The 18,550-nt window shown below is 40.4% G+C and overlaps 1 protein-coding gene and 1 long non-coding RNA gene across 3 annotated transcripts in view; both read right to left on the minus strand.

Moving 5' to 3' along the window:
• Positions 1-3,910: 3,910 nt before the first annotated feature.
• On the minus strand, positions 3,911-6,828 carry LOC118762674. Its single transcript, XR_004998441.1, has 2 exons — positions 4,515-6,828; positions 3,911-4,477 (listed from the first exon to the last, which is right to left on the minus strand). It is a non-coding gene; the product is annotated as an uncharacterized LOC118762674 (long non-coding RNA).
• A 1,165-nt stretch (positions 6,829-7,993) lies between these two features.
• Positions 7,994-18,550, minus strand: part of LOC115209076 (insulin-like peptide receptor) — a 171,239-nt gene continuing 160,682 nt past the window's right edge. Inside the window, exons 27-28 of one of the 2 annotated variants that reach the window (XM_029777174.2) lie at positions 13,242-13,376; positions 7,994-8,609 (exon numbers count right to left, since the gene is read on the minus strand). In XM_029777174.2, the coding sequence (XP_029633034.1) occupies positions 8,084-8,609; positions 13,242-13,376 (661 nt within the window). In that variant the 3' untranslated portion in view covers positions 7,994-8,083. The remainder of the gene's footprint in view (positions 8,610-13,241; positions 13,377-18,550) is intronic. The other variant, XM_029777175.2, reaches the window with a different exon arrangement.

An 18,550-nucleotide genomic window follows, 5' to 3' on the forward strand; every position in this document is an offset into this window, starting at 1 on the left:
CATGTGTAGATGATGGTGTAGGTTTTGGGAAGTGGTCAATGCTAGTGTGTGCGAGGTGGTGTGAGGGAGGCGAGAGTGGGGTCTAAGGAAGGTGGGTAGGAGTGAAGAGAGGAAGTAGGTGTGAAAGGGAGGAGAGGAGGAGAGTTGAGCCCATGTGGTGCAAAGGAACGAAGTGAGATTAATCCCTACTCACGGTGAAGATGGGAGTCTGGATGGTCCTTGTGCAAGGACAATCCGAACACAGGTGTTGTAAAAAGTGACCAGTAGAGTGGAAATGGCTCGAGACTGGGGTGCCGTTACCGAGTCGGATATCTCGGAGGTGTTCTACAAACCAGTCAGCCAAACAGCATTCTGTTTGACTGAGAGAGAGCAGGAGATGAGGTTGCTAGAAGTGCAGGTGCAGGAGTCAGTGATATGATAAGGTCGATGATGGGTGCCTGTGGGGAGGGTGGTGTTGGAGAGGTAAGGGCAAGTGCGGCAGCGTGGACAGGAGCAGGTGAACGAGCTGGGTTGGGAAGATCCAGTATGTATGTATGTGTGTGTGGATATATATATATAAAGTTGTACTTTTGTTTTCAACCCCTGGTCAATCAAAAGTATTTATTTCATTCCAGATATAAACGTCCCTTCTCTTTCCAACATATAGGACTACATTATGGTGTGATTTGTGAGAGATTTAGCGGATATTTCTCGAAGACCAAGTAACTCTGTAGAGGCTTCTGTTGTTCCGAGTTGGTGAAAGTCGTTCTAATCATGATTATGTAATGCTAAAAAGGTAAAGACAGAGACAATGTGTATCTTGGACTACAATAATCGACGTACTATATCCCCCTCTTTCCAAGAGAGTAGGGTCTGATTTGCGAGAGATCTGGTTGATCTGCCGCACTTGCCCTTACCTCTCCAACACCACCCTCCCCACAGGCACCCATCATCTAGAGGTTTCTTTTGTTTAGACTAGAGACAAAAGAAGCTCAAAAATATTCATCTTTATCAATAGGCAGGCATTATGTATCTCGGACTATACTATCCAATGTGTCAGTAGGGTGTTTTGAGAGAAGTCATTTCTGGCAGACCAAGAAGTAACCTTAAGTTACTCCAAATTCCTACTTCGTAAACATCCATCACGACATGTTAACTGCCAAGCATAAATATTGAAACCTTAATTTAAATTAACTGCGTGATTAAGCTGCTGCTCATGGACAGAAATTTCAATTTTTTTTACTATAGCCATTCTAGTGCACGTATGAACAAGGTCCATAATGCTTGCTCATGCGAAAATGGAAAAGTGGATGCATAACAAAAACAATGTTACTAAATCAATTATTTCATATTTATTATTTAACCGGACGAAGGAAGCCCAAGTGTCTACAATCACTGTTTAAAATAACTAACAAACCAATACTCTTTTCACACGAATTTGCAGTGGCGATAAAAGAAATGCCTGGTGATACTGGGTTATGTCCCTTTACGTGTTCTGTTGCAATCTTTGGCTCCGTCGTTCATTCTTCCAGGATCAGTTAAATAGTTGGAAATTAACAAGCATACGCTCGGACTACGCTATCAAAGCTGGCCATATATAAAAGTATTTTAACAGCCGACAATACGTGTTGTATATTTTACAGCCATTGTTTAAACACGATGACTATTAAAATAAATTAAACTGAAAACCGTTTTATAGTGCATTTGAAAACCGTTGTCGACAACTGATGGCTAAAATTCAGTCAACTGTTTTTAATTAAATTCTATTTTAGTTTATATACGCACAGGCGTGGCTGTGTTGTTAGAAGCTTGCTTACGAACCACATGGTTCTGGGTTCACTCTCACTGCGTGGCACCTTGGGCAAGTGTCATCTACTATTGCCTCAGGCCGACCAAAGCCTTGTGAGTGGATTTGGTGGACGGGAATTGAAAGAAGCCCGTCGTATATATGTGTGCGACCTCCATCACTGCTGGAGTGTTTACATCCCTGTATGATTTAGTGGTTCAGCAGAAGAGACCGATAGAATACTAGGCTTGAAAAATAAGTCGTGGGTCGACTAAAACCCTTCAAAGCAGTGCTCCAGCATAGCCACAGTCAAATGACTGACTATGCCTTACGAGTCCATAAGACTCATCCAAAGAATCACATTTAAGGATTCAGTCTGTAAATCCAAAAATTCATGAGTCATAAACAAAATATTTTACACAAACTATTTATTCTAGAGCCCCAGATTGAATCTGATCAAAGGTGTTCTGGCCATGACCATCATCTCGTATCCTTGTAACAAAAATAAATAAATGTTAGTTATGTTTTTAGGTTCAGTTCAACTGGGTGGCACCTACAGCAAGTGCCTTCTACTATTGGTTTGGGTTGACTGATGCTTTGTAAGTAGAAATGGTATATGGAAACTGCTTGTATCTGTGTGTGTGGATGTGCTTCTTGGGATGAGGTCGTTTGGGGAGAAAAACAAAATAATACACAGAGAACATTACATTCTGTAGCTCTGTGACCTTGAAGTGGTGGAATAAGGAAAAGCAAACCCTAACTTGTAATGAATGGTAAGAGTTGGTGACAGGAAGAGCATCTGACAGTAAAATAAGAGAAAAGAAAACATGTAAAACGAACAAGGGAACTTAGATATTCGGTTCTATATTTAAGAGATGAGGAATTATGTACATTTGATGGATATTTGTCCTAATCTTGTTTGTTGTGAACACATTTCGGCTGATATACCCTCCAGCCTTCATCAGGTGTCTTGAGGAAATTTCAAACCTGGGTTCTCATTCCTAAGGAATTTTTTCATATTATTATTATTCAGGTCACTGCCTGGAACCGAACTCGGAATCTTGGGGTTAGTAGCCTGTGCTTTTAATCCCAAGATTCCAAGTTCAATTCCAAGCAGTGACCTGAATGATAATAATAATCCTAATAACATTGAAAAATGCCTTAGGAATGAGAACCCAGGTTCGAAATTTCCCCAAGATACCTGATGAAGGCTGGAGGGTATATCAGCCGAAACATTGTGTCAACAATAAACAAGATGAGGACAAATATCCGTCAAATGTAAATAATGAACTTAGACATATTCAGATTTCTTTTGCCTTTTATCTTGCCAGGGTTGATACAATAAAGCACAAATAATTTGCGGGGAAGATTTGTGGGTAGGGGTAAACTCTATTGACTGTACTTGTTTCCGACAAACTTGTCCTTGTTTTGACATTAGAATCCTTTACAGGAGAAGAAACAAAGAGTCACATTACGTAGGATCTTTCTAGCAAGGATTAAAAAATGTGATGATAGATGTGGGGTGGTGATTAAGCAATATGATAATTAATCTGGCTTCACTAATGAGTCGAAAGCTATAATTTAAAACAGAATCCCAGGAGATCTGTATCAGTAAAGACTTGATTATTTAGAAAAAATGGAATTTCCAATATTTTTATATCTTCAGAGCTGAAATGACAGCACTTTTTACAGCCTTTGTTTGAGTGACCTCCAAAAGTCTCCTTAAGTTCTATTTAATCTTATATATCTACCCAATTCTTTGAATTATCTCCTTTACTATGTTCAATCTCATATGTCTTGAGTGGGAATTGTACCACATTATGCAAATGAATCTTTTACCTTAATTCTTCTCTGCTGTTTGCTACCATATCATTGATATTTCATTTTCATTAAAGCCTCACTTCTGCAGCCATTTACATTTTTTTGGACACCGTTTCCACCTCAACATTATTCCATGTGACTTTCAATTAATTTCCATCCATCTATGAAGCCACATCACTCTTCATAATATTCTCCAAACATTTATTTATACCCTTACTTCTTCAAAACAGCTGATGTGAGCTGCCATCTGCTTCTTGTGCACCATATACAGCCACCTGACATAAAAGCTAACCCACTACTGTTCTTTTCTCTCTCTGCCATCTGCTTTCCCATGAAACTTATTATAGTGAACGTTACATATTGGTACTCACTCTGCAAATTTTGCATATTCTTCAACCAGCATCACACTTCTTTCATATGCTCATAATATATGTAGTGTTCATCGTAAGAACTCCCTCTCTCTCTCTTGGATACCAAACAAGTTCTCCTTAAGTAATGATCTAAACTTCCTCCCACTCCAAGTAAATGTTTGATGTATATGCCAATACCATTTCTTCCATTAGATCCAACTTAAGTCCCTCTTCTATATCAGAATCTCTGACAGGGGAAGATTTCACCAATCTCCAAAAGCACAACTCCAACTGGACACCTAGCCTGGGCCTATACTACATGCTCAATTTATTTGTAAATACATGCAGTTACAATTTGGATATCAACAAGTGACAATGATCAAACCATGCCTCATTGAAACTTTTCACCCTTCAGAACACTAGAAAGATATCACCATTAAACTCTCAGGTAAGAGTGGTATTGTCATGATTTAGATAGCTAACCTCTACAGAGAAGCACTCTGTTAACTTAATAAACTGTCATTCTACAGTAAGTTGGCAACTGATTTCACCAGTTCCTACCAGAAACAAGTTGGCACTGCTGTGGCTGAATGCATTTCTTCCAGCTTACTTCTGCACTCTGCCATTAACTTCACTGTAACTACACTTTTAAACTTCTATCATCTACTCTGTTCTAAATTTCACAAACCAGACAATCCTGGCCATCCTATTGTCTCTGTCTATAACTGCCCAGCTAAAAATCTCTCCACCTAAACAAAATGCTATCACCTGTTGTCGTGTCACATATTAAAGCCACCAACCACGCCCTAAATTCCTTCAATGCATTCTCTCTACCTCCTCTGGAGAGTCAAAACACCTTTTCACTTCACACATTAAATCTGTGCATAATCATCTCCCACAATGATGGCCTATCAATCCTTAAACACTCCCTAGACTGCTGCTACTGGTATCCCTTCACTTAACTAAATTTGGTCCTTAATTGCTTTGGGGTTGCTATGGAACTAAGATGGGGCCTGATTATGCAAACCTTTTTTGTAGAGCATAACGAGGAGCAACTCTTTGCTCAATTCATGGGATCTACCCCAGAGCTGAACAGATGTTATATTAATGACTGTGTTGGTGCTATCACCTTCACCTGGAATTTACTTCAACCAGATTCCACTCTCCCTTACCTTTCACTGAAACACATACTCATCTGTAATTTCCAAATCCTACTCTTTCACTCAACAACTGTTCAGATGTTTTTCTATATCACCTTTCCTTACCTTCAAGAAAGAAAGAAATGTCAGCAGCTACTTAAAAGCTCTTCAATACCCAGCCATACATAACCAGGCACTTTCAAATGTGCTTGCTGATGATGCAATACTTGTTCCTACATCAATAACACTACAACCATTACTGGGTCTAAGTCATAGTACCATATCATCCAAAATTTCTGCTGCACATCTCTCAATATCAGTAAAATTTGCAGTGAACTCCACATGTGTAAAACAAGCTGGCACCTTGCCAATCACTTTCTCAAGCACAAAGACTATGATGTATACCATGTCAACTAGTTACCACCCACTTCAAAGCAATGGACCATTTCATTACCTATTTATTAAAGTGTGGCATTGCTGCACACCACAAATCTGGACCCTCAAGCAAACAGTGAGGACATTTTAGATTCAATCTCAGAATCACAGCACCAACAGGTTCCAGTGAAAATGTTTCCTTCTGCTCTTGTCATCTCAACTTAGGACTATCCAAAACATCAAAAACTCCCGATTATTACTCTACCCTATCTGTTGCTTTTCCCCCGTTATAATTCAACAAGTTAATCACCTGAAATTTGTTGGAATAATCATAAAATTAAAAAAAAAAGGAAAATTTATGTTAATTAATACTTGAAAATAATATTTCCTTTGCTGAAAGTTTTCTGTCAAAGTAAAAGTTATAAAAAATAATTTACTTTCTTTTAATAGTAAATTACCATCAAACTGAATTAAAATGCATGAAGAGGGAAGAAAGACACAAGAAGCAGAAGAAGATCATCACAGCACTGAGTGTTCAAAACGATGTTCATATTATCAAAAGTACTTTTTCTTTTTTTCTTTCTTTATTATTTTTTTTATAGAAATATACCAATTGTTTTGGTTATTTTATTTGAAAATTGTATTTGGAAACGTCCCTTTTGTTTTTATATATATATATATATATATATATATATATATATATATATATATATATATATATGTTTCTGTTTTTAATAGTTTATTTCTGACAAAGAATATTCAACAGAATTCTTATAGCATTAAAGATAAGATGATTGTTCTGGATGTATCCATCCACTACCATCATCATCATCATCATCATCATCATCATCATTATTATTATTATAGTACATTTTCCTGTCCAGTATATTACATATATAAGTTGTTGGATGTTATTGAGACCATGTATCAACACGGTGATATATTCCTTCTCAACAGAGTTTTGGTCCTTGAGGTGAATCTAATATTTATGTTGAGATAATTCAGATACAAAGTTGATGTTGCCCATTCAGCTTCTCTCTTTTTTTTTTAATTTAAAAACAATCTTTTTTTCCTTTTTTATTTATCAGGAGTAGCCCAGGTCAATGCCATTCACTTCTCTTGGTTGTTTTTTTCCCCCACTCACTCATGCAATCTAGGTAACAAAACTAGCAAAACCTTCTCCATCTGACAACCTTCATAAATACAGACAACAAACCAAGAGAGCCTCTGGCAGAACCACCTAGATCTTCTTGAAGTTAGAAAATATTGGCAGCAACCATTTAAGAAAACAAAAGCTGAAGAAAAAGTTAACAACAACAACATGATAATAATAATAATAATAATAATAATAATAATAATAATAATAATAATAATAATGGTTTCAAATTTTGGCACAAGGCCAGGAATTTTGGGGGAGGGTGCTAGTTGATTACATTGACCCCAGTGTTCAACTGGTACTTAATTTATCGACCCTTGAAAGGATGAAAGGCAAAGTCGACCTCAGCGGAATTTGAACCCAGAACATGCAGACAGACAAAATGCTGCTAAGCATTTTGCCCAGCGTGCTAACAATTCTGCCAGCTCACCACCTTAATAATAATAATGATAATAATAATAATAATAATAATAATAATAATAATAATAATAATAATAATAATAATAATAATAATCACAACATGTTGTGATGTTATACATTTATTCTTTCATAGCTAATTGCAGCTCCATCCTGTTTCATGTCCTCAATCAAATCATTCAACACTCAAAGTATCCCTTTCAGCATGACAATAATTAATAATAATAATAATAATAATAATAATAATAATAATAATAATAATAATAATAATCACACCATGTTGTGATGTTATACATTTATTCTTTCATAGCTAATTGCAGCTCCATCCTGTTTTCATGTCCTCAATCAAATCATTCAACACTCAAAGTATCCCTTTCAGCATGACACCTGCCTCTTCTCTGAAAATCTGAGTTACAAAGCAAGAATGGAGAGAACTAGAGGCAAAAAACGAGAGAAAGATTTCACTTTTTGCAAGCTCCTATGTTCCTTGTTTCCACCCTCCTCCCTACCATTCTAGTCAGTAATTTACAAACTCTTGCATACATAATATATACATATATATACACACACTTGCATCCATCCAAACACCTATACATATGCACACATGTAAATTTCATTTTGGTACTTAGAAAAAAAAAATTGCAACTTATTAAAAATTAAGTTAAAATATTACGATATCTAAAAATAGTAATAAAACAATTATAAATGAAAAAAAAATAGGAGGGGGAAGACAATAAAATAGAAGACCAAAAATATATACATACATACTAATACATAGTTGTGCATATACATATATATACACATACACACGCATATATATATATATATATCTATATCTATATATATATATATATATGGCCACACGCATAAATATGCATACATGTATGTATGTCTGTTCACACACGTATATTAACTTATGTATATAGCAAGAAAATGAAAAGAAATGTTCAAACAAAAAGAAAAAAATTGCTTCTTTTTGTTGTTTTTTTATAGATGATGTAAATGTTTTTTGTTTTGTTTTGTGTATGTGTTTTTTTTTTTTTGAGAGCATGATAGAATGCTAGCATACAGGCGTCCTTGTCATCTGTGATTGTATGTGTCCATTGGCAATGCCATTTTTGTGGGAAATTCTTGAATTGCCATTTTTATTTGATTCCTCCTCGGGGAGATTAGCACTAAGTGAGCTTGAACTCCGTCTCAGGCCACAGCTGACCTCTCCTGAACCCCCCATACCAGACATCGACATTTGTCCTGAAGTCGATGCGAGAGGATCAGCCTCTGACGGAATGACCTGCAGTTCCAACGCTTCCGCTGTACTGCTCTGGGACATATCTGAATGTAATTCAGTATATAAATCCTTTGAAGTACTGATATTTTTATACAGTGGCTTGTATTGTTCTTCAATTTCACCCCTCATTTTTTTTGCCATTGCTTCTTCTTCCATATAACGTCTGTTCTCTTCACTGTTGTAATATGATACAGTCTGGAAGTCTGGAAATTGTTCAGGCTCCAAAGCGTTTATTATGTCTTTGAAAGAAGGCCTTTGCTTGGGTTTGTACTGCCAACACATCAGCATTAATGAATACCTGAAAAAAAAGAAGAATTTTAATGAGATCCTAAAATGATTAATGTAAATAAAGTGAAAATATTTCTAAACAAACAGTGAAATTATAATAGTAAGCAACAAGTGATGATATGGTGGAATGGTTAAGATGTTTGCTTTAGCATATATGCACTACTTGTAGCAAATATTTTCTGCTAGGGACCTGGACTGACCAAAGTTTTGTGAGCAGATCTGATAGGAAAAAACTGAAAGAAGAATGTATCTCATCCACATAGTTGTTGGTACAGTTTCTTGGGGTAGTGACTTTTATTATAGCTCCCATATGTATGTTTGTGTACGTGTACATACGTGTGAGTATGTTTGTGTCTCCTTGTCTTGACACCACATTAGTTGTAAATGAGTGTCACTGTCATACAACCAGTAGCATTCATTTCCAATATTCTGCGAAAACATGTCCAGCCATAGCGTAATATTACTTTTGATTGGAAACAGATAAGGGTTGGTGAAAGGAAGAGTATCTGGTTGTAGAAAATCTGCTTCAATAAACTTTGCCTGACCCATACAAGCATGGAGAAGTGGACATAAAAATGGTAATGATGACGATGATGATGACGTGCATGTATGTGCCTGTCTTTTTACATCCAGGCTTCTTTAAATATCTTGAGCTACAAGCAATGGCTTTGATGTTTTAATTTTCCTTTCAACAACTGTCCCCTGTCTCTGATGGTGTTCACAAAAGACACACAGGTTTGTCATTTTTATACACACACACTCACTCAAAACAGGCCTTATACAGCTTGCGTAACAATTCTATTCACAAAGCATTGGTTAACCAGAAGCTATAGAAGACACTTGCCCAAGATGCCATATACCAACTGGACTGAATTCGGAAAAGTTAGTTGTTCTACCAAATTCTACCAGATCATTATTCATCATCATCATCATCATCGTTTAACGTCCGCTTTCCATGCTAGCATGGGTTGGACAAAGCATGACCTGAAACTCATATATATATAGTCACATCAGGGTTAATGTGACTTTAGCTGAGACAAACAAACAAACTTCAAATTAAAAAATAAAATACATCTGAAGGAATTATATATATAAAATAATACAAGATACCTGGTGCTTTGCTGTACCCAAGAAAACCCAAACTCCACAGTAGAAGTGTTAAGACTAGTCCCTCTGGTGGTGAAGAGCCCTCTTTGCAGTGCCGTGTAAAAGCACCCAGCACACTTTGTAAAGTGGTTGGCATTAAGAAGGGCCTTGTCCAGCCATAGAAACCATGCCAAATCAGACTGGAGTCTGGTGCAGCTCCCCAGCTTTGGCCAAACCGTCCAACCAGCATGGACAGTCGATGTTAATGATGATGATGATATGTGCGTGTGTGTGTAAGTACTAATGCCACGTAAAAAGCACTGGCAATGGTTCCATGTAAAAAACATTGGCGATGGTGCCACATAAAAAGCACCCAGTACACTCTGTGAGGTGGCCATTAGGAAGGGCATCCAGCTGTCGAAACCAAGCCAAACTTGAGTATGGAACCTGATGCAGCTCCTGTCAAATCATCCAACCTATGTTAGTATTTATGGTTTAAAAAGAATGAATGAAGACTTCATGAGTTCAATTCCAAGACATGGCAGTAGGTTGTATCCTTGAGCAAGGCACATCATTTGACATTGCTCAACTCTACTCAAGTGGAACTGAGTATCAGTTCAGTGCCGATGATGTTCTCTCTGCCTCCAGTTTGTTACATTTGGGATGCTCCACAGAGTCATGGGTCAATAGTCTAAGAGGGTGTCTGAGTTTGTGACTATATTCTTTTACTTGTTTCAGTCATTTGATTGTGGCCATGATGGAGCACTGCTTTAAAGGGTTTTGGTCAAACAAATCAACCCCAGGACTTACTCCTTGTAAGCCTAGTATTTATTCTATTGGTCTCTTTTTGCCAAACCACTAAGTTACGTGGGACATAAACCCACCAGCATTGATTGTCAAGCAATGGGGGAGGGAAAACAAACAGAGACACAAATACACATATAATACATATATATATATATGTATATGTATATATATATATATACGGTGCAGCCTTCGGGCTCCCCAGACCCCAGTTGAACCGTCCAACCCATGCTAGCATGGAAAGCAGACGTTAAATGATGATGATGATGATGATGACACACACACATGATGGGCTTCTTTCAGTTTCTGTCTACCAATTCTATTCACAAGGCTTTGGCCAGCCTGAAGCTATAGTAGAACACACTTGCTCAAGGTGCCATGCAGTGAGACTGAACCTAGAACCATGTGGTTGGGAAGCAAGCTTCTTATCACAGAGCCATGCCTGTGCCTATGTAATCACACAAAATAGTGAAAGCACAGTTGCTGCTACCAAAATATATTCATATGTGAGGAATGGTTACATACACTACTTCTTTTAACAATGGCCCCTGCTTCTCAAACCCGGCTGATCTCAATCCACTCCCACTCACGTGCCTCTCCCCACCACCCACACTCCAGGTTCTGCATTAATCCCTATTCTCAGTCTTCCCTGTCCAGAACATCAGCTTTTTAAAATTCTCTCCTCGCACATATCTTTCCTGCAGTAATTTAAGCAGAATATAAATAATCTCAGTCGTAAGCCTTGAAGAGCTTTCAAATGCCAAGGCCACAAGCCCTTCCTCTACACCCCCATTAATAGGGGGGAAAAAAATGTAAGAGAACCGTAATATTTGTGCTAGTCATAACAAAACACTATTACAACTGACCAAACGTCAAGACATCTACAAAATTTATTCAACATCTCATCAATGGATTCCTATATTAGAAAGCAAAACATTTTCTGCTGTGTTATCGTTATTTAGCTCCAGTCAACCATGAGCGAATTGAGCAGCTCAATCATTAAAGACATTCCAACTATGGAATGTATAACAGTATGTATATATGGCTCATAGCAGTAGTTATTGCTGAGTGGCTAAGAAGTTTGCAATGCAGTCTCAAAATCCTGAGTTTGCTCTGACTGGTACTTTGGACAAGTGTTCTATATCATTGCCTACGATGAATCCAAGTCTTGTGAGTGAAATTAGGCAGACAGAAATTTTGGTTTACATTACAGGTCAATGTCTCTGTGAATATAAGAAGTCAGCCCATTACAGGTTAACTCAATGAGTGGGGCAGCCAAAGCAACTGAATGCTCATCACTAAACATAACTGAGGAGCCATTATATGGCTTCATTATCTAATGTGTCCTTCCATTTTCCCAAAACATTAAGATGTAATTTGAGGGAGATTTTGCTGCTATTTCTAGTAAGCTGAGTGACTCTGCAGAGGCTCTAGTTGGCCTGTTGGTTTCATCATCATCATGACTGTTTTAACGCTCACTTTTCCAGATTTTCTACAGCCGTCCCTGTCACCAACTCTCACCTGTCTCCAAGCAAGATAATGTGTCTCAACAGCCAAACATATTTTCGCAGAATATTGGAAAAGAATGACACTGCTTCTATAACAGTGGCACTCATTTACAACTACGATGCAATGGCAAGACAAGGAGACACAAATATACACACACTCACGCACATATAGACATATGCAGCAGGTTTCTTTCAGTTTCTATCTACGAAATCCACTTACAAGGCTTTGGTCAACATGGATCAATAACAAAGAACATTTAGCCAAGGTATCACTCAGTGGGACTTGAAACCAAAACCATGAGGTTGGGTGACAAACAGTCACACCTAATATTTCCTCACACTAAACTCATATAACCAGGATGGTTGAATGGGTGTGCAGAGTATAACTCATCACTCACTGAAATCCTCAGCATCTAATCCTGTTCCTCCTCTATAATAAGTATCTCATTTATTCGTTAGTTACCATGAGTGAAAGTTTAGTGAAAAACACAACACACACATCAATGACTTTTTTCTTCTTTTTAAAATTTGATTTGAAAATAGCTACTTTATGAATTTCCACTAAAATCCAAATCGCCTCTTTTTTCTCAACTTCAAACTGTGTTTCTGTAATTAATATGAGTAACATTTTATAAGATGCCACTGATAAAAACAGCTATTGTTTTCTGGAGAGAAAGATTATATATATGTATATATATATATATATATATATATATATATGATGATCATAATGATAATACACACACACACACCATACATGCATAACAAAAAAAAAAAAATCCATCCTCTCTCTTTTACTCTTTTACTTGTTTCAGTCATTTGACTGCGGCCATGCTGGAGCACCACCTTTAGTCGAGCAAATCGACCCCGGGACTTGTTCTTTGTAAGCCCAGTACTTATTCTATCGGTCTATTTTGCCGAACCGCTAAGTGACGGGGATGTAAACACACCACCATCGGTTGTCAAGCAATGCTAGGGGGACAAACACAGACACACAAACACACACACACACATATATATATATATATATACGACAGGCTTCTTTCAGTTTCCGTCTACCAAATCCACTCACAAGGCATTGGTCGGCCCGGGGCTATAAAGCAGAAGACACTTGCCCAAGATGCCACGCAGTGGGACTGAACCCGGGACCATGTGGTTGTTTAGCAAGCTACTTACCACACAGCCACTCCTGCGCCTTAATTTTTCCCTTAATTAATCCCTTAATTTTTCAAATATATACTTACAGGCGTTTTGGACAGCCCTCTGGTTTTTCCATTATTTTGCCATCTGAAACGAATTTCACCACTTCTGAGTTTGACAAGCCTTGATATGGCATCGCAGCTAACGTTGCCATTTCCCAAATGACCACTCCATACGACCTAAAAAGGATATTTAAATAAATTAGCATTAGTTTAGCCACTACTAATAAATAAAAACAACTGGACTGTCAACTGAAATACTGATTTAAATGGCATTAGTTTACATATATAAGAATAACAAAATAAATATAAATAAATACACATGCACAACAAAAGATTAGTTAACACTAAAATAGCTGTTTCAAAATAATAAGAATAAAAATCTGATATACACAATTAAAGCAATAATAAATTAAAGGAGCTATTTATGTATCATATTAAATGTATACACACTGTTGACAAGCCAGTTACTATGGTATTTGTCCTGAGATAACATCTCTTACTGACATGCTGTGTTAAAAACACACTGGAAGCAGATGAGAATTCATCCCAAAAGCAGCTAGCAAGAACACCAGATGCATCTCAAACTTTTTTGAGCTTTTCAATGGTGTGTAAATGAAGAGAGAAGATAGTTTTTGAGGGGTTGAAGTCTTGAGCAGCATTTCATAAGGATAAATATACCGAAAAGAATTTCTGAGTCCTTTTTCTGTATAATTCTACATTTGTTATGCGTATTGTACATGTAATATGGGAAAATCTTAGAATCTAAGGGTAGTTAGCAAACCCTAAGGGAAAAATGACTTCTTAAACAAGGTTTTGGTTAAGATGAAATTTCTTTAATTTTCATTGTGGTGTGTGATGAATTTAGCACTGCCAAACCTTTCGAAGATAGTTGTTATGATTAATTTAATCTGTTATAAAATTTTAATGAATGAAAAACATTAACACTTTAGCATTTCAACTGGCCATACCTGGCCCAAATATTCTACTCCAACCACCCAGATCTGGTCTCTCACAGCTAACGTACAATATCATTTTAAAAATAAATACTCACATTATCAAAATCTCAAAGCTACAAAGCAAATGCATGATTAATTCAAAACAATGTGAATAAGTAAGTATTACAAAATAGAATAAATAGAACAAGAGGAGACACATGGGATAGAGAGTCCCTGAAGAGGTCACAGCATGTGTGACAAAAGAGCTTTGATAAAGAAACTAAAATAATAATGATAAAGCTGAAGTGGTGACCATATATATAATGCAGATGTTTGATTGGCAAAATATGACCATTCCTAAGCATAACAATAAGTTTACGCTTGGTAGAGTAAAGTGAATGCTAGAGTTTAAAAAAGTATAATAATATTTATATAATGGTTCCCTCAGATAAGAAAAGTATTTCAAGGATTCCCCAAAAGTAAAATACTGGGGAACATTGGTTTAGGGTGAAGAAAAGTCATTGCATAGTTATTCTAAAAAAAAAAAAAGAGCATGTTGAATCTAGCTCAGACTTTTAGTTCCTTTAATCATGACCAGTTTGTCTGATTTGTACAAGAGATTAATTCTTGGAATGCAGCTGTTTAAGACAGCAGGGATTTATTGAAACAGTTGCTGATTGCATTTCTAATGAAATAGATATTGGCAAGGGACCAGCAATTTTTGAGGGGAAGGGGAAGATGATTACATCAAACCCAGTACTTAACTGGTACTTGTTTTATTGACCCAGAAGGGATGTAAGGCAAAGTTGACCGCAGCAGACTTTGGGAGCGGGATGTAAAGACAGACGAAATGCCGCTAACCATTTTGTCCAACAGGCTAATGATTCTAACAGCTGCCTTAATTTCTTTTGAAAAATAATCAAGAATTTGAATAGATGTAGTTAAAAACAACAAACTTCTTAATTATTTGGGTGTCATTTAGCTCCTTGACTACCCAGAGTGCTGATTAAATAGATCACTGATTAAAGATATTCCAGCGATGACCATCACGCATTTCCTTCAGATAATGCATCAAGGCTATCATCTTTCTATTTTAAGATGGTTGGGTGTGGTTTGAGGGGAACTTGGGCTGGTTTTTCAGGCAGGTCAAGCAACCATTAAAGATCAGAACTTAAAAGATTTTTACATTAAACTACAATGGAACGTTTCAGTTTACAACTGAACATTTTAAAACAACAAATTTTGTATAACATAATTAAGGATAGTTTCAGGTGGGCTGGGACCAAAAGGATCATGGGGGATAGTCTCAGGTGGGCTGGGACCAAAAGGATCATGGGGGATAGCCTGATGTGGGCTGGGACCAAAAGAATCATGGGGGATAGTCTCAGGTGGGCTGGGACCAAAAGGATCATGGGGGATAGCCTCAGGTGGGCTGGGACCAAAAGGATCATGGGGGATAGTCTCAGGTGGGCTGGGACCAAAAGGATCATGGGGGATAGTCTCAGGTGGGCTGGGACCAAAAGGATCATGGGGGATAGCCTCAGGTGGGCTGGGACCAAAAGGATCATGGGGGATAGCCTCAGGTGGGCTGGGACCAAAAGGATCATGGGGGATAGCCTCAGGTGGGCTGGGACCAAAAGGATCATGGGGGATAGTCTCAGGTGGGCTGGGACCAAAAGGATCATGGGGGATAGCCTCGGGTGGGCTGGGACCAAAAGGATCATGGGGGATAGCCTCAGGTGGACGGGGACCAAAAGGATCATGGGGGATAGTCTCAGGTGGGTTGGGACGAAAAGGATCATGGGGGATAGCCTCAGGTGGGCTGGGACGAAAAGGATCATGGGGGATAGCCTCAGGTGGGCTGGGACGAAAAGGATCATGGGGGATAGTCTCAGGTGGGCTGGGACCAAAAGGATCATGGGGGATAGCCTCAGGTGGGCTGGGACCAAAAGGATCATGGGGGATAGCCTCAGGTGGGCTGGGACCAAAAGGATCATGGGGGATAGCCTCAGGTGGGCTGGGACCAAAAGGATCATGGGGGATAGCCTCAGGTGGGCTGGGACCAAAAGGATCATGGGGGATAGCCTCAGGTGGGCTGGGACCAAAAGGATCCTGGGGGATAGTCTCAGGTGGGCTGGGACCAAAAGGATCATGGGGGATAGCCTCAGGTGGGCTGGGACCAAAAGGATCATGGGGGATAGTCTCAGGTGGGCTGGGACCAAAAGGATCATGGGGGATAGTCTCAGGTGGGCTGGGACCAAAAGGATCATGGGGGATAGTCTCAGGTGGGCTGGGACCAAAAGGATCATGGGGGATAGCCTCAGGTGGGCTGGGACCAAAAGGATCATGGGGGATAGCCTCAGGTGGACTGGGACCAAAAGGATCATGGGGGATAGCCTCAGGTGGGCTGGGACCAAAAGGATCATGGGGGATAGCCTCAGATGGACTGGGACCAAAAGGATCATGGGGGATAGTCTCAGGTGGGCTGGGACCAAAAGGATCATGGGGGATAGCCTCAGGTGGGCTGGGACCAAAAGGATCATGGGGGATAGTCTCAGGTGGGCTGGGACCAAAAGGATCATGGGGGATAGTCTCAGGTGGGCTGGGACCAAAAGGATCATGGGGGATAGTCTCAGGTGGGCTGGGACCAAAAGGATCATGGGGGATAGCCTCAGGTGGGCTGGGATCAAAAGGATCATGGGGGATAGCCTCAGGTGGACTGGGACCAAAAGGATCATGGGGGATAGCCTCAGGTGGGCTGGGACCAAAAGGATCATGGGGGATAGCCTCAGGTGGGCTGGGACCAAAAGGATCATGGGGGATAGTCTCAGGTGGGCTGGGACCAAAAGGATCATGGGGGATAGCCTCAGGTGGGCTGGGACCAAAAGGATCATGGGGGATAGCCTCAGGTGGGCTGGGACCAAAAGGATCATGGGGGATAGCCTCAGGTGGGCTGGGACCAAAAGGATCATGGGGGATAGCCTCAGGTGGGCTGGGACCAAAAGGATCATGGGGGATAGTCTCAGGTGGGCTGGGACCAAAAGGATCATGGGGGATGGCCTCAGGTGGGCTGGGACCAAAAAGATCATGGGGGATAGCCTCAGGTGGGCTGGGACCAAAAGGATCATGGGGGATAGCCTCAGGTGTGCTGGGACCAAAAGGATCATGGGGGATAGTCTCAGGTGGGCTGGGACCAAAAGGATCATGGGGGATAGCCTCAGGTGGGCTGGGACCAAAAGGATCATGGGGGATAGTCTCAGGTGGGCTGGGACCAAAAGGATCATGGGGGATAGTCTCAGGTGGGATGGGACCAAAAGGATCATGGGGGATAGCCTCAGGTGGGCTGGGACCAAAAGGATCATGGGGGATAGTCTCAGGTGGGCTGGGACCAAAAGGATCATGGGGGATAGTCTCAGGTGGGCTGGGACCAAAATGATCATGGGGGATAGCCTCAGGTGGGCTGGAACCAAAAGGATCATGGGGGATAGTCTCAGGTGGGCTGGGACCAAAAGGATCATGGGGGATAGCCTCAGGTGGGCTGGGACCAAAAGGATCATGGGGGATAGCCTCAGGTGGGCTGGGACCAAAAGGATCATGGGGGATAGACTAAGGTGGGCTGGGACCAAAAGGATCATGGGGGATAGCCTCAGGTGGGCTGGGACCAAAAGGATCATGGGGGATAGCCTCAGGTGGGCTGGGACCAAAAGGATCATGGGGGATAGCCTCAGGTGGGCTGGGACCAAAAGGATCATGGGGGATAGCCTCAGGTGGGCTGGGACCAAAAGGATCATGGGGGATAGCCTCAGATGGGCTGGGACCAAAAGGATCATGGGGGATAGTCTCAGGTGGGCTGGGACCAAAAGGATCATGGGGGATAGCCTCAGGTGGGCTGGGACCAAAAGGATCATGGGGGATAGCCTCAGGTGGGCTGGGACCAAAAGGATCATGGGGGATAGCCTCAGGTGGGCTGGGACCAAAAGGATCATGGGGGATAGCTCAGGTGGGCTGGGACCAAAAGGATCATGGGGGATAGTCTCAGGTGGGCTGGGACCAAAAGGATCATGGGGGATAGTCTCAGGTGGGCTGGGACCAAAAGGATCATGGGGGATAGCCTCAGGTGGGCTGGGACCAAAAGGATCATGGGGGATAGTCTCAGGTGGGCTGGGACCAAAAGGATCATGGGGGATAGCCTCAGGTGGGCTGGGACCAAAAGGATCATGGGGGATAGCCTCAGGTGGGCTGGGACCAAAAGGATCATGGGGGATAGCCTCAGGTGGGCTGGGACCAAAAGGATCATGGGGGATAGCCTCAGGTGGGCTGGGACCAAAAGGATCATGGGGGATAGTCTCAGGTGGGCTGGGACCAAAAGGATCATGGGGGATAGCTCAGGTGGGCTGGGACCAAAAGGATCATGGG

The sequence above is a fragment of the Octopus sinensis genome, linkage group LG3, assembly GCF_006345805.1.
Source record: "Octopus sinensis linkage group LG3, ASM634580v1, whole genome shotgun sequence".
NCBI lineage: Eukaryota > Metazoa > Mollusca > Cephalopoda > Octopoda > Octopodidae > Octopus > Octopus sinensis.